This window comes from Mastacembelus armatus, chromosome 5 (genome assembly GCF_900324485.2).
Source record: "Mastacembelus armatus chromosome 5, fMasArm1.2, whole genome shotgun sequence".
NCBI lineage: Eukaryota > Metazoa > Chordata > Actinopteri > Synbranchiformes > Mastacembelidae > Mastacembelus > Mastacembelus armatus.
Window position 1 is genome coordinate 22,801,376 of NC_046637.1, and position 13,343 is coordinate 22,814,718.

Below are 13,343 nucleotides of genomic sequence, written 5' to 3' on the forward strand. Positions count from 1 at the left end.
TGCTGTTCCATTGCACCCTACTTCCTTTACCTTCATTTTTATAATATGCTGCTGCAGGTTGACCTGTCAATATTTCTGCTTTTGCCACTGATCTGATTGATTTTCCAACACATTCTTAAACGTGGATAAATTTGCCTTGTCATAACAGTCACTATACCTGATGGTGGAAATTTACATATACAAGCAAAAAAAACTGTATTTTGTGTAAAAAAAAAAAACACTTATGATTTCTCCCATGTGCTTCTCTCCATCACAGCAAGATAGAAATGAATTTATTGGTCTTTCCTTTCACTAAAGATGATCTGCAAATTTATCTGCCCCTGAATAAAAGGATATGGCCTCACTATGGATGCTGTTTGATTGCTGAAGCAACATTAAGCGCTGGTTGTCACAAAATTGAAAACAAAACTGAATTTACTCTTTTAATACCTCTGAGTTTTTAAAATCCAAATTTTAGTTTTGGACATTTAGCTTCTCAGCTGAAGCCAGCTGTCAAACTGGATCTTTTAAATTTTCATAGTTCTGATAGAGCATTTAGGTTGATCAATCAATTAGACTGTTTGCCAGTTCCTAAGTCCTTACTTATTAACAAGGGCTTCTTATATCTAGTAGAATGTCTTAGTTTTGTCTTTGTATTAATTATTACTGTTATTTCTATGTTTTAATCTAATGATTTGTGAACTTGTGCACTTGCCTTGGTAATTTATAAGTGCTATATAAAAAAAGATGGATCTGATTTGATTTTGAAAGTATTGAAACTGGTTAAAAAAAAAAAAGAAGTTTTAGCACAAAAATGACTGCAAGACAATGACTGCAAAGGGGATAATTTAATTTCTTTAACGTGTTGACGTATCCACATCAATAACGTTATGGACTGGTGTTTAAATATAATAGGCCTTATGGAGAATGTAGGCCTTTGTGCAAAGTAAAATATAGTATGACGTCTGTGATCTACAGCCAGGAGCTGTAACTGACGAATGCACGCTAAACTACAGCTTCCTTCGACTACACTTACGATTATTACCTTGCAATGTTCTCAAACCATGCGAATTTTATAAAGACTCTCATTACCACGGCGGTGTCTATTTTATAATCTTACGGTTTGATCCCAATAAAACCAGCTGTTTGCGCCACCGTCACGTTTAACAAGCTGTGCGCGCCCCTGCGGGCCGTCATACGTTCAGCACACTCACATGGACGAGCGGCTTTCTGTTTTCCACAGAAATCGAAACCTATCTGAATGTTCAGTTTCATTTACCAGGAAACGCTACGTCGCTTAAACAGCAGCTGGCAGTGTTCACTCACGGATCGGCTTATGCGCCCCAGTGACCAGTCATTTCAATGAACTGAGTTTTTCTGAATTTGCTAACAGCAGACAAGAAGGTACCAGCATGAACTGCCTGAACCAGCAGTATGAGGAGAAGGTGCGTCCCTGCATCGACCTCATCGACTCTCTGCGCTCTCTGGGTGTAGAGAAGGACCTGGCGCTGCCTGCTATTGCGGTGATTGGAGACCAAGGTTCTGGGAAGAGCTCTGTGCTGGAGGCGCTGTCAGGAGTGGCTCTGCCAAGAGGAAGTGGTAGGCCATTAAAAACAACAGTCACTGCTTTTGATCTCATGTCTAAAATCAATGGTGTAAAGTACCTAAGTATATTTACTCAAGTAGCCTACTTTACATAGGGACAATTTTGAGGTATCTTTAGGCCAATGCTGTATTTCCATTTTCCCTACTTCATACTAGTTAATATACTTTTTGTAATCAGATATATAACACAATCCAGTATAACCATAAAATGTTAGTATGGAAAGTAACTCAATTAGTATATATGTTAACCACCTTAAGCACTTGATGACCACAATATCCAATAATAATCATCCAATATAAAATACATTAATGTGAATTGTGCCATTGAGTACTTTTGCTTTTGGTACTTCAAGTGCTCCTAATACTTTTGTACTTTTTACTTTGACCTTTTCCTCCCATTTTCATCCCCAACTCTCCTGTAATCAGGCATCGTGACAAGATGCCCTCTGGAACTGAAGATGAAGAGAAGGAAAGAAGGACAGGAGTGGTATGGAAAGATAAGCTACCAGTATCATGAAGAAGAAATAGAAGACCCTGCAGATGTGGAGAAATTTATCAGAGACGGTACAGGCATTCTTAAACGTCACTAACAAAAGCTGCCTGATAGAGCTGCCTTTTTTAGGTTTCAGTGATTACTAATTCAGTCTTTACTTGTTGTCATCAGCTCAGGATGAAATAGCCGGAGTCGGTGTGGGGATCAGTGAGGACCTCATTACCCTGGAGATCGCCTCTCCTGATGTTCCAGACCTGACACTCATTGACCTACCTGGCATTGCTAGGGTGGCTGTAAAGGGACAACCAGAAAACATTGGCGACCAGGTATGTTAGTTCAGCACCCAGTGCCTTGGTCCATATACAGCTTAAAAAAAAAAGGGGGGGGCAGGGAGGGAAGCAGGGAAGCTACTCAGGAGGTTGCCCCGCTGCCACGCCAGGAACTGAAACTCTTCTGATGAGCAGCTTCTTAGGCAGACCAGGAACTGAAGTTCTCCTGTCAGGCGACCCCAAGGCAAACCAAGAACCAAAACTCATCTGGCTGAGAGCCTCAGAAGTAGTCTGAGAAATGGAACATAATCAGTGATATGGCACTGACCAACATGGGAACAGAAGCAGGGGAACCAACGCTTGCTTCCAACTCCAACCCACAAAGGCAACTAGGACCAGGGATGGCATTGGTGGCTCTGACTTTACAGGCAGGATCCAGAACCTCTGCAAGGTCCAGGTGTGGTCAGAAGTTTCTGTTACGATTTGAGGTTAGGACCCGAATGCAGAGACTGTGGAGAACAGAGTTAAGAAGAACTAATTATTTTTTTAACAAACTAAGGAACTGTAGAAAACAATGACTGAGGTAGCAAATATAACATTCACAAGACTAAACTGAGGACAGACACTGGAGCTGTGCACCATGTACTACAAAGCCAGAGAGACTCCTGTGATACTAAAGACCATCGGAACTGTGGCTTAAGTAAGGCATTGATTTGTGATCAGGGACAGCGGTGCCTAATCAGCCAATCTATCATACCTTTCTCAGCAATTCTCTACAGAGAGAAAGAGTAATTCGATAGTTCTACCACTTATAACTCAATAAAAATTTATATTTTCAAGATAAAGGGACTGATCCAGATGTTCATCAAAAAGCAAGAAACCATCAACCTGGTGGTTGTCCCATGCAACGTGGACATAGCAGCCACAGAGGCTTTAAAGATGGCACGAGAGGTGGATCCTGATGGAGAGAGGACTTTGGGTAAATTAATTTTTTTTTTTTTTTTTTTTTTTTAAATAAGGCCATTAGTCATAGATAGTTCAAAACCTGAATGTGCTATCATATTTCTAAATGTGTTTTCTCTACCTTTGTGTTTTTCCTCTGTCACAGGTATCTTGACCAAGCCTGATCTGGTGGACAAAGACACAGAACAGACAGTGGTTCAAATAGTCCACAATGAGATCATCCACCTAAAGAAGGGCTACATGATCGTCAGGTGCAGGGGTCAGAAGGAGATCACAGAGAATGTGTCTCTTACTAAAGCCACAGAAAGAGAGAAAGCCTTCTTCAAAGATCACAGTTATTTCCAGTAAGTTAATCATTTTAGGCTAATTATCCAAACAGTCAAATTATGCAGTTTGACAAGTTATGTAGAATCTACTCATTATCTTCTTATATTTGCTGCAGGACTCTCTACAATGAAGGCCATGCCACTGTCTCTAAACTGGCAGAAAAACTCACCGCTGAGCTGGTGCATCACGTCCAGGTGAACACTTGTTCGTGCTCCACCAGAACGTTTCACTAAAGGTTGGTTTGGTAACTTCAGGTTTTTTGACCTGTGATTTGTAGAAATCCCTGTCTCGACTAGAAGAGGAGATAGAGAAGAAACTAGCACAGAACCAGGAAGAGCTGGACAAATATGGGAGTGGACCCCCACTTAATACATCTGAGAGACTTGGTTACATCATTGATGTGAGTTTACTTAGTGACTCTAGTTACACTTAACAAAAACAATAAGCAGCTCGTAACCAAAGGTTTGACCAAAGTGATGTGAGCCTCTGAAAAAACTAATTTGCTCTGTTGTGTGGAACTGTTTTATTTTAGAAAGTGACAGAATTTACACAAGATGCCATCAGCCTCACCACAAGGGATGAACTAAAATTTGGAGTCAAATCCAATTTGTTTTTCACACTCAGAAAAGAGTTTGCAGCATGGGAAGACACTATAGAGCGATCTGGAGTAAAATGTAAGTAACATGTATTCATTTCTAAAGGGATGAACTGGACAAAAAGGTGAAGGTAAAGCAAGCTACAAGTGCAACAAATTTCCAGAAACCTCTGCAACAGTGTTGGGGAAAAAGTTTCTGAATAATATTTGATATCTGTTGTAGAGAAAATACCATGAGTGCATTCAACTCTTGTATGGTTGTGCTCACAAATTGACATACTGCCTGGCACAATACTGACCATTTGCTGCAAAATATAATTGAACATGCAGAACCATGTCTGCCTTTTTAAAATCATGCTGACAACTGCCATTACTAAAGATACCACCTTTCTTTTAAAGAAAAGCTTCCAGCCTGAGTATTTGTATCTTTTAAAAAAGGGATATTTAAAGTTATGATCACAACTGTATCTGCAAAAGGTCATGACTTTGTGACTCAGAAATTTAGATTCAATTTTGTTTAACAAAATGATTCCATGATTTATGTCAACTTGTTTATTTGTATTTTCCATTTTCAGAGTAGGCCTCTATTCAGACATTAAACTGCTTAAATTTCAATAAAACATGGAAAATGGAGTGCAAAGATGTTTGACTGGTAGTATACTGAGGAAGATAGTAATATTTGGATTATTCTTATGTAACTTTCATTCTTGGCATGAAAAGTACAATTTAGTCAATTTTGTTTCAAATATGGCATGACGGTAAATTTTATATGTACCAATGTGGTTCCTTTCAGACTAATATCATGGTAAATACTAACGAATTGTCGACCTGCTTTCTTTCTACTTTTTCTTTCCCAAATTTATGACAGTTAACTCGAAAATTGAGCAAGAGGTGGCTCAGTATGAACAGAAATACTGTGGAAGAGAACTGCCAGGTTTTATCAACTACAAGACCTTTGAGAACATGGTCAAGGAACAGATCAAACAGCTGGAAGAACCAGCTGTGCTAACACTCAAGGAGGTGGCAGGCATGTCTTTTGTTACAATGGCTGCAGCTCATTTTACTATATAACACTAGTTGGCATTATTTGATCATTTTCATTAGTTCACTTCATTTTTTACTCTTTGTCTGACTATATATGTATTTAGAACTTGTGAAGAAAGAACTGTTTAAGTTGGCGGAGAGCAGCTTCATTGGATATCCTAACCTCATCAGAACAATCAAGGTATCATCCTCATTGTCACATGCTATTATATACATATAGCCAAACGTTACTGACAAATTCATCCTTTTAGATGAAGATTGAGGACATCAAAAAGGAGAAAGAGTTTGCAGCAGAGTTCATGCTAAGAACTCAGTTTAAGATGGAGATGATCGTTTACACTCAGGACCCTAGATACAGCAAGAATTTAGGGAACCTGAGGAGGGAACCTGAACAGAACTGTGGGTTTACACAAGTACAGTTGGTTTATGAAGCGAAGAATACTGGGATCAGAAATGAAACTGCAACCACCCTGGAAGAGATGATGAGACACCTTAAATCATACTACCAAGTAAGTGTCATTTAAATGATGTACATGTTAATTTTCTGCTCCACATCATTTAATAGAGACATCCACATGTTTTAGATTTAGTACAAATGTCATAATATTCAAAAACTACTCTGATTTGTTACTGTAATTGTTTAAGAAGACTCAAAAATGAGATTAAAGACACCAAAGTGGCTTTGTACAATCTCTGGGAATCAGTAAAATTCTTCTAGAGCTAAATGTTCCCTAAGTTTAGCTAGCCAGATGGAGCAAAGTTATTGTTACATTTAGTAAAAACATGAGTTATCTTTACTTTGTTAAAGAATGTAGTATTATAATACTGCATTTCATCATATATATCAGTAACGTTAGCTCATTACTTGGCAAGAGTTAGACAATAAACAAACCATGGAACTGTAACCACCCACTTTCTAAGTCAGTAATAAGGAAACAATGTTCAAAATCACATTAGTCAACAAATGTATTTGCTGAGGTTAACTTTTCAACTTATGGTTTTATCTCCACCATAAACTACACCACTGCCTTCTTATTCTACATTTGTTTTACATGCATGGAGGATTACAAAAAAGGTTTGCAAAATTAACATGTTCGCAAAATTTGATATTAGTTAAGATAAGAAAACGTTTATTTGACCCACAATGAGGAAATTGCCTTGTTCCAACAGCAAAGTACAAGTACACAGCAGAGTGCCGAAAGTAGCAAAGATGCAAGATAAATAACAAATTAAAAATATAAAAAAAAAAATACTAAGTGGAATAAAACTATAAAGCTACAAAAACTTTGTGTGTACAATATGTGCCTATGGGTATGTACAGTGTATAGACATCAACAGATAAACAAATACCAGGTAAAGTGACTACAATAAATTACACTAATAGGTCATTATTTTATTGTTTACCAGAACTGTGAGAGTGACATTAAATTGCAGTCTTACCCAAAAATGTGAAAAGCTCTGTCTCCTCTCCACCCACAGATTGCCGGCCAGCGTCTGGCTGACCAGATCCCCTTGGTGATTCGTTACTACATACTGCAGGAGTCTGCCACCCAGCTGCAGCGGGAGATGCTGCAGATGCTTCAAGATAAGGACAGAAGCATCAGCTTGCTTCGAGAGGACCCTGTCATAAAAAACAAAAGAACAGACCTGCAGAATTGCTACACATGCCTGTCAAAAGCACGCATTCAGTTGACTGAGTATAAATATATACAACTTCAGCACAAAATCACTGTAGGGCAAAGCTTAAAACCAGAGTTAAAATAGAAAAAATTGCATAATTACCACATCTACAGCAGGTTTGCTCTGAAAATATAACTCACATCTTCAATCACAGATATTTGGTGTATCTGTTCTTTCAGCAGTATTTTAAAACAAATGTTAAAACTTTAATTAAAACATTTACCCACACGGAACTTCAAGTGCCATTAACATAATACAGTATCAGATAAGAACAGAAGAAAGACAACAAAACTGGAAAGGAACATTACAATTATTATTGTGCTTGTTACAAGATCCTCTTGATGGAAAAAAAATGTAGTCTTCGTGTTTCCAAAGGATGTTATGTACACTGTCATTTTGCCTTACTCTGTTCTCTTGCAAAGCAATAAAAGAACAAATATATAATAATGTCAAATACGTATTAATGTCAGCAACAAATTCCCGCAGCAGTTTTTTTGCAATCACACTGTATTTTTTTTTTTTTCAGGAAATGCATCGTAGTCGAATAAAAACCCCTGACTAATGGCCTGACACTTGTTTATTTTGAACACCAGTGGAACTCAATGAGCTAATGTGAAACGAGAGGCTTGGTGCCACATTTGACTGACGCTAAAAGTTACGTAGTTCTTTTATTAATCAGTTACACCATCCGTAGATTTTATGAAAGGTCTTTCAGAATAAAACACGTCCGCCACAGCAAGAATAAAATCAAGCAATATATAAAAATACATGCGCAAACCTTATACAGACGACCATGCTACACTTGGGTTATTTACACGCCGACCAAATTATCAAGATTTTATATACAAATCAACTTAAAGGTGACATATTATTGAAATATTTTGGCGGGGAGAAAAATTAACGCTAAGCCACGTAGTCACTTAAATGTGTCTGTCATATTGTCATGATAAAAGATTTTTCAGATCGTATTTTCCGGGATGTCTGAAACTAGAGCCGCTGAAAGCGACCAGTTTTTGGTGTCAATTGGCGACAACTTTCGACGAAGCGAATGAAGTAACGTTACAGAAACCATGCCTCTTTACTCAGTGTTGTAATGCTTTTAAATAAACAGGCCAACCAACAAACGTACTAAAACTGTTATCTAAACGTTTCCCTCTTTCAAACTATCAAGCAAACAGCAAGCCTGTCCGTGTAAAAACGAGGCTATGAGTAGACAGAGTACGTTAGCCACGTAGCATTAGCGCTACTAACTTATGCAGCTAGCGTGGCTAATGTCAACACGCCAATGCTATAAAAAACATATTTAAGAATATAGAAAATCACCAGTGAAAGGTTGTGGGACTGCTCATGGCCCTCGTTTTCAGAGCAGTCTGATGTGAAGTGGTTTCCACACACAAACAAAACTTTGGGGATATTTGTTGGTATCTGTTCGTCATAAATGACATAAATCCACTCTGCCTTCTTGTCTTGTAAGTGAGAACAAACTCCTGTGCTCGTTGTTGCAGTCAACAACAGAGCAGCTTCTGTGCTTAGCTTATGGTCGTTTTGTGCTCATCCTCGGTGTTTGGGCAGAGCCAGAGGAGGGACTTGCCTCTTGTATACGTAAACAAGGGAAGGAAGTGGAAAACGTATCGTTTCTCTTAAAGAAACAGGAAAAATGGTTTAATCTCTGATTATGTGTCCTACTTGACTTTTCTTTTAGGTGTGTAGCATTGCTACCTGACAGCGATGCTGTGGCGATATTCTTTCCTCCAAAACTGCTCTGTCAGATACTACACCTGGCGCCATATTTTTCGTCTCTAACAATCCTCTTTGATGGACTTGCCTGGAGGAGGTGGTGCTGGGGTGGATCTCATAGTGATGAGGTGCTTAGGTGGTTCTCAGTTATTCGGACCATTCAGATTGTCCACAATCAAAGGGCGACAGTTGACTATCGCCATGGCTTCGTATAACAATGTCCTTAAGGAAGTATCATTGAGCCTACCAGATGAGATTGTGAGTGTGGAGCTAAAGATGTTTCTAACAGTCTTAATCTGTCGCTCCCATTCTCCACCAGCATGACATGCAGTGGTGGATACATTTTTATATGGGGTGGCAAAAGGTTTTGGAAAAGTGGCATAAGAAGATGGCATATGTGGAGTTTCTTATACAGATTAAAAATACAATTCTACTTCTGTACAAAAGATTCACAAATATATTTGTACCATATATTTATTCTTACATTATGTTAATACTTTCCAAACATTCTTAATCTTAGAGAAAATAAACAAACCGAATAGGGGGGATAATCTGGGGTGGGAGGGCAGCTGGGGGGCAAACACTACAGTTGTACTTCAGAATGATTTAAGTGTGAGATGCAAAAAATTTTAAAAAAATCAGGAAGGGGGCAATACTTTTTCACAGCTGTGTACAATCCATCATCAAGAGGAATATCATCTGAACAAAAGTGATGAGCTGCAGGCTCCAGTTCAGACCCAGAGAGCTTATTGTGAGTGTAGCCTGACGTGTTTTACAGAGACTTTGACCAAAACACTGAAGACTCCTGTGTGGATGTGCCTGACTTCACCCTGGTAAGTGCAGACAGAGATGCTGAAGCAAGTGAGACTGAGACTGGCCAGGATACAAACTCAACATTCTGAGGCCCTCATTATAATATCAGATTTTAACCATGTGACTCTCACCTCACACCTGACTGGATTTTCTGTTTGTCACCTGTGTTACCAGAGATCAGAGATCACGACCTGATGTTACACGGACCATCACCTTCACAACATCCTGATAGACCAGAGAAACAACTGTAGTGGATGACTCGTCTCACTGCGCTGCAGGACGAAATATAGGAGATCCTTCAACCCCACTGCCATCAGGCTCTACAACATGTTAGTCATGGCAGATGAGATTTTGATGATGGTATATTCATGTGATAAATGATAGAACAAATTATAATAGAAATGATAAGAGGTGGAGAGTCAGCAAGAAGGCTCTGGGTCTCTGAGTTAATTCAAAATAACTTGAAGGAATTTGGTGTTGTTTTTCATAACTAACCATGTAAATAATAGTTGGAAACTGCATCATGGCATGAGATGACATATGAAGCAAGTATACCTATGTTAATTTATTGGTTCATGTTGAAGAAATAAACTTCCATTTTTTAGTGGGGAGGAGTATTGCTTAAATGTGATTTTGTCATTTATTGTGATGATTTAGTGATTACATGTTATCATAACATCCACATACTTGATCTTAGTCTGGTGGCTGTGACATTGGGTTATAAAATGGCAGTAGGGTAGTTCAAATCCTGGTTTGTATTGACATATCAATCATTGGGTTAATATAGTTAATTTTAGTGTGATAATCTTTGCAAAATGTGCAGAGATAGTTGTTACAAATGGACATACAATTTAGTAACATCTACTACTGAAATTAAATTTAAAAAACTAACAGTGTATTTAATGTTAAAATACGTAGAGGGGATTTTATCTCTCCATTAACCCAAAAAACACAAAAACAATCTCATATTGTGGGGATAGTAAAAATGATCCTCTATATTAGTTTAGAAATGTTTGTTTCTATGCTGTGCCCTACAAAAACGAATGAATTGTATTAACACCACAAGCAACATACAAATATAGTGTTTGACAGTCCATGTTTTGAACAATCACAATGGTTGCATGTAATCCACTTCATCCTCTGTGTGGATCTTTACATGTGTGTTTAAGTTGCTCTTTCTTTTGAAGCTTTTCCCACACACCATGCACAGATGGGGTCTTTCCCCTGTATGTGTCACCCTGTGATTTTCCATGTCACCTTTACGATTGAAGCGCCGGCCACATTCTGTGCACTGGTATGGTCGCTCCCCCGTGTGGATTCTCATGTGCAAAGTCAAAGCTCCACGCTGCCTGAAGTTCATACCACATTCCTTACACTGGTATGGTTTCTCTCCTGTGTGGATTCTCACATGATCCTTCAAATGGCTCGACTCTTTAAAACGTTTTGCACAGATGGGACAAGTGTGTCTTCTCTCCCGGGTGAAATCGTTTACATCCTCATCCACTTCAGTACTGTCCCTTTCTGCACTGCCCAAGTTGGAGTTCCTCCGTTTTTGCCTCCTTCCTGTTATGTGCTCATTAATTGGCTCTCCGTTCACCACACCTTCTGCAGTCTCACTATATTCAGTTTGAAATGCAGGACAGTCTGGATTTACAGAGCAGAAAGGCTGAGAAAGTTTGGACAGTCTGGACAGTTCGCAGCTGTCTCTTTCAGCACGCCTTCTCTTCTCTAATGAGGTGTGAAATGTTTTGTTACTCAGCGTCTGGTCATAGCTGGGGCTGGAACAATGGGGCTCATCACTTCTCTCTGACTGAAGAGGGAATTCATACTCATGGTCAATTTCTTCCTGAGGACTAGATGATGTAAACTTTTTCACTTTGATCGGAGGGGCAACAGGATCTTTGTGGTCCTGACAGGGACTCCAGTCTTGTTCGATATACTGCTGCTCATCAGGCCAGTGCTGCTCATGATGACTGATCTGAAGCTGGTCTACAAAGAAGAAAATATGAAAACAGAAAAGAACAAATATACACATATAGAAAATCTCCATGCAATATAAAAGCACTTTAATGATTCACTAAACTCCAGCAGACAGATGGTTATAACATTAAAATGATTCATCTTAGCTATAATTTTGCTTTTGGATGTGCTTGAACCCAGAACTCTCCTCACCTTCCAGGCTTTCCTGATGAAATCCAGGAGTCTCTGCATTTATTCTACAATGGGTCTCAGCTTCTCTGGTTGATTGACATGCTATAAACTCGTCACCATCAGGTTCGGTTTTCACATAGTTTGTTGTCTGATCAACAGTTAATATTCTGTAGAGGTGTGAGGGTGGCTCCTTGTGACCTTCTCTTTTTACAAATCCAGGAGACTCTGTGGTATCACACTGATGTCTACACGACAACCCTCGCTGATCAGTCCTCTGGTCATTCTCCTCTTTAACATGCAGGTGTGTCACATCTGGAGCCCGGTCCTCCTCAGTAGAAGCCTCCTTTTGACAGCAATGCGGACTGACCAGCTGAACTGCTGAACAGAGCATGGGGGGAGGGGGGTGGTACCATGGGGCTCAAAACAGCCTCCAAACATGCTGGTTAATAACATTACATGCCAATTTAACAAAAGCAGACTACATTTATCAGGAAAACCTCCTACTGAAATCAGGCTATGTTTAGTGCAAGCCACAACTTAACAATATCACAAACCTGAAAGGAGCAGCATCTTCATCATGACAGCTCTAGTACCTTAAATACTGACAAGTGTTTTTCCATGGAGAGAAAATCCACACACCTGGTCTTTGTAGTCTGCCTTCAGGACACAGCAGCAGTGATCGCAGTTGATCTATCTCCTGCTTGGAGCGACTGATTTCTATCTGATATCCTGTCAGCGTTTTCTCCACCGCCCCGAAAATCTCCACGGCCGCCGTTGTCAGCCGCTCAGAAATGAAGGCGTTCAGATGCTGCAGAGTGCCCATGTCTGCTCAGCTTACACTTCGACACATAAACACATCTCAAGATCTGACTTCCTTGTTGTGAAAGGTTTCAGTGGTGCCTTTGGAAGCTGTGGGAGCGCTCGGACAGACCAATGTCGCCTCCTGCTGGTTGACGGGAATAAGATAAGAGATAAGACAAACCTTTATTTGTCTAACTGCAGGTAAATTCACAATATTACAGCAGCAAAGCGCAGCACAATAGACAAATAGTCTGGTTAGTACTTGGATGGGAGACTAACTTGTAAGACCAGGGGCCGCTATAGCCTCAGCCACTGATGCGCACCAGTAAGTTGTCAATGTGCTGCTCCAGTTCTGATTTTTTTCTCTCTCTGAAAGCTGATTCTCCTGTTTCAGCACCAGAGAGATGAGTTCTTCCTGACTCACCTGGGAGCATGGGCCCGTCAGCCCAGTGTCATAACATAAAATATGGTGTGAATGTATTAAACAGAAATATTTCAATATTTAGATGTTTACAGCCTCTACTAAACCAACATAGAGACATTTACATAAAATCACTGGTATTTGTATTTATCAGGTTAATTTCTATTAACTGTGATGGAAAATCTTTCAACCATGACAAGAGTTTAGATAAATAAATAGAGATAACTTTGATTTGCTCTGAACTTCACTAAGGATTCCTTGTTATCTTTTTCACCATGAATGGCTGAGACAGACTGCTGTTCCAGAGGATTAAGGGACTTTACAGGTTGAAGCCTGTAACATATTGCAGATGTCAAATTGTAAGCATTTTTTTGATATGTTGAAATGTGATCAAATAGCGTTACGATGAATTTACACATCTCGCCAAATAAACAGGAAATGTGTCAAATTTAAAATGCATTCCTT

The 13,343-nt window shown here is 39.3% G+C and overlaps 2 protein-coding genes across 5 annotated transcripts; one reads left to right on the plus strand and one right to left on the minus strand.

Annotated features, from left to right (window-relative positions):
* Window positions 1-1,243: 1,243 nt before the first annotated feature.
* LOC113130036 (interferon-induced GTP-binding protein Mx-like) lies at window positions 1,244-7,521 on the plus strand. Its single transcript, XM_026306319.2, is given in 13 exon segments — window positions 1,244-1,578; window positions 2,011-2,148; window positions 2,249-2,403; window positions 3,187-3,325; window positions 3,455-3,653; window positions 3,752-3,830; window positions 3,914-4,036; window positions 4,169-4,310; window positions 5,100-5,258; window positions 5,380-5,456; window positions 5,527-5,784; window positions 6,755-6,969; window positions 6,971-7,521. Coding segments are annotated over 13 exon segments (1,911 nt in total). The 5' UTR covers window positions 1,244-1,391; the 3' UTR covers window positions 7,011-7,521.
* Window positions 7,522-10,120: 2,599 nt separating this feature from the next.
* Window positions 10,121-13,126, minus strand: LOC113130365 (zinc finger protein 117-like). 4 transcript variants are annotated; one of them, XM_026306930.1, is made up of 3 exons: window positions 12,296-13,126; window positions 11,678-12,031; window positions 10,121-11,494 (listed from the first exon to the last, which is right to left on the minus strand). In XM_026306930.1, exons 1-3 carry the CDS (start codon window positions 12,477-12,479, stop codon window positions 10,614-10,616), a joined length of 1,419 nt encoding a protein of 472 aa, XP_026162715.1. In that variant the 5' UTR covers window positions 12,480-13,126; the 3' UTR covers window positions 10,121-10,613. The 4 variants fall into 4 exon arrangements, with proteins under 4 accessions (XP_026162715.1, XP_026162714.1, XP_026162716.1 ...); XM_026306929.1 differs by having other exon boundaries at window positions 11,678-12,034; window positions 12,296-13,125; XM_026306931.1 differs by having other exon boundaries at window positions 11,678-12,034; window positions 12,211-12,437.
* Between the last annotated feature and the right edge of the window lie 217 nt (window positions 13,127-13,343).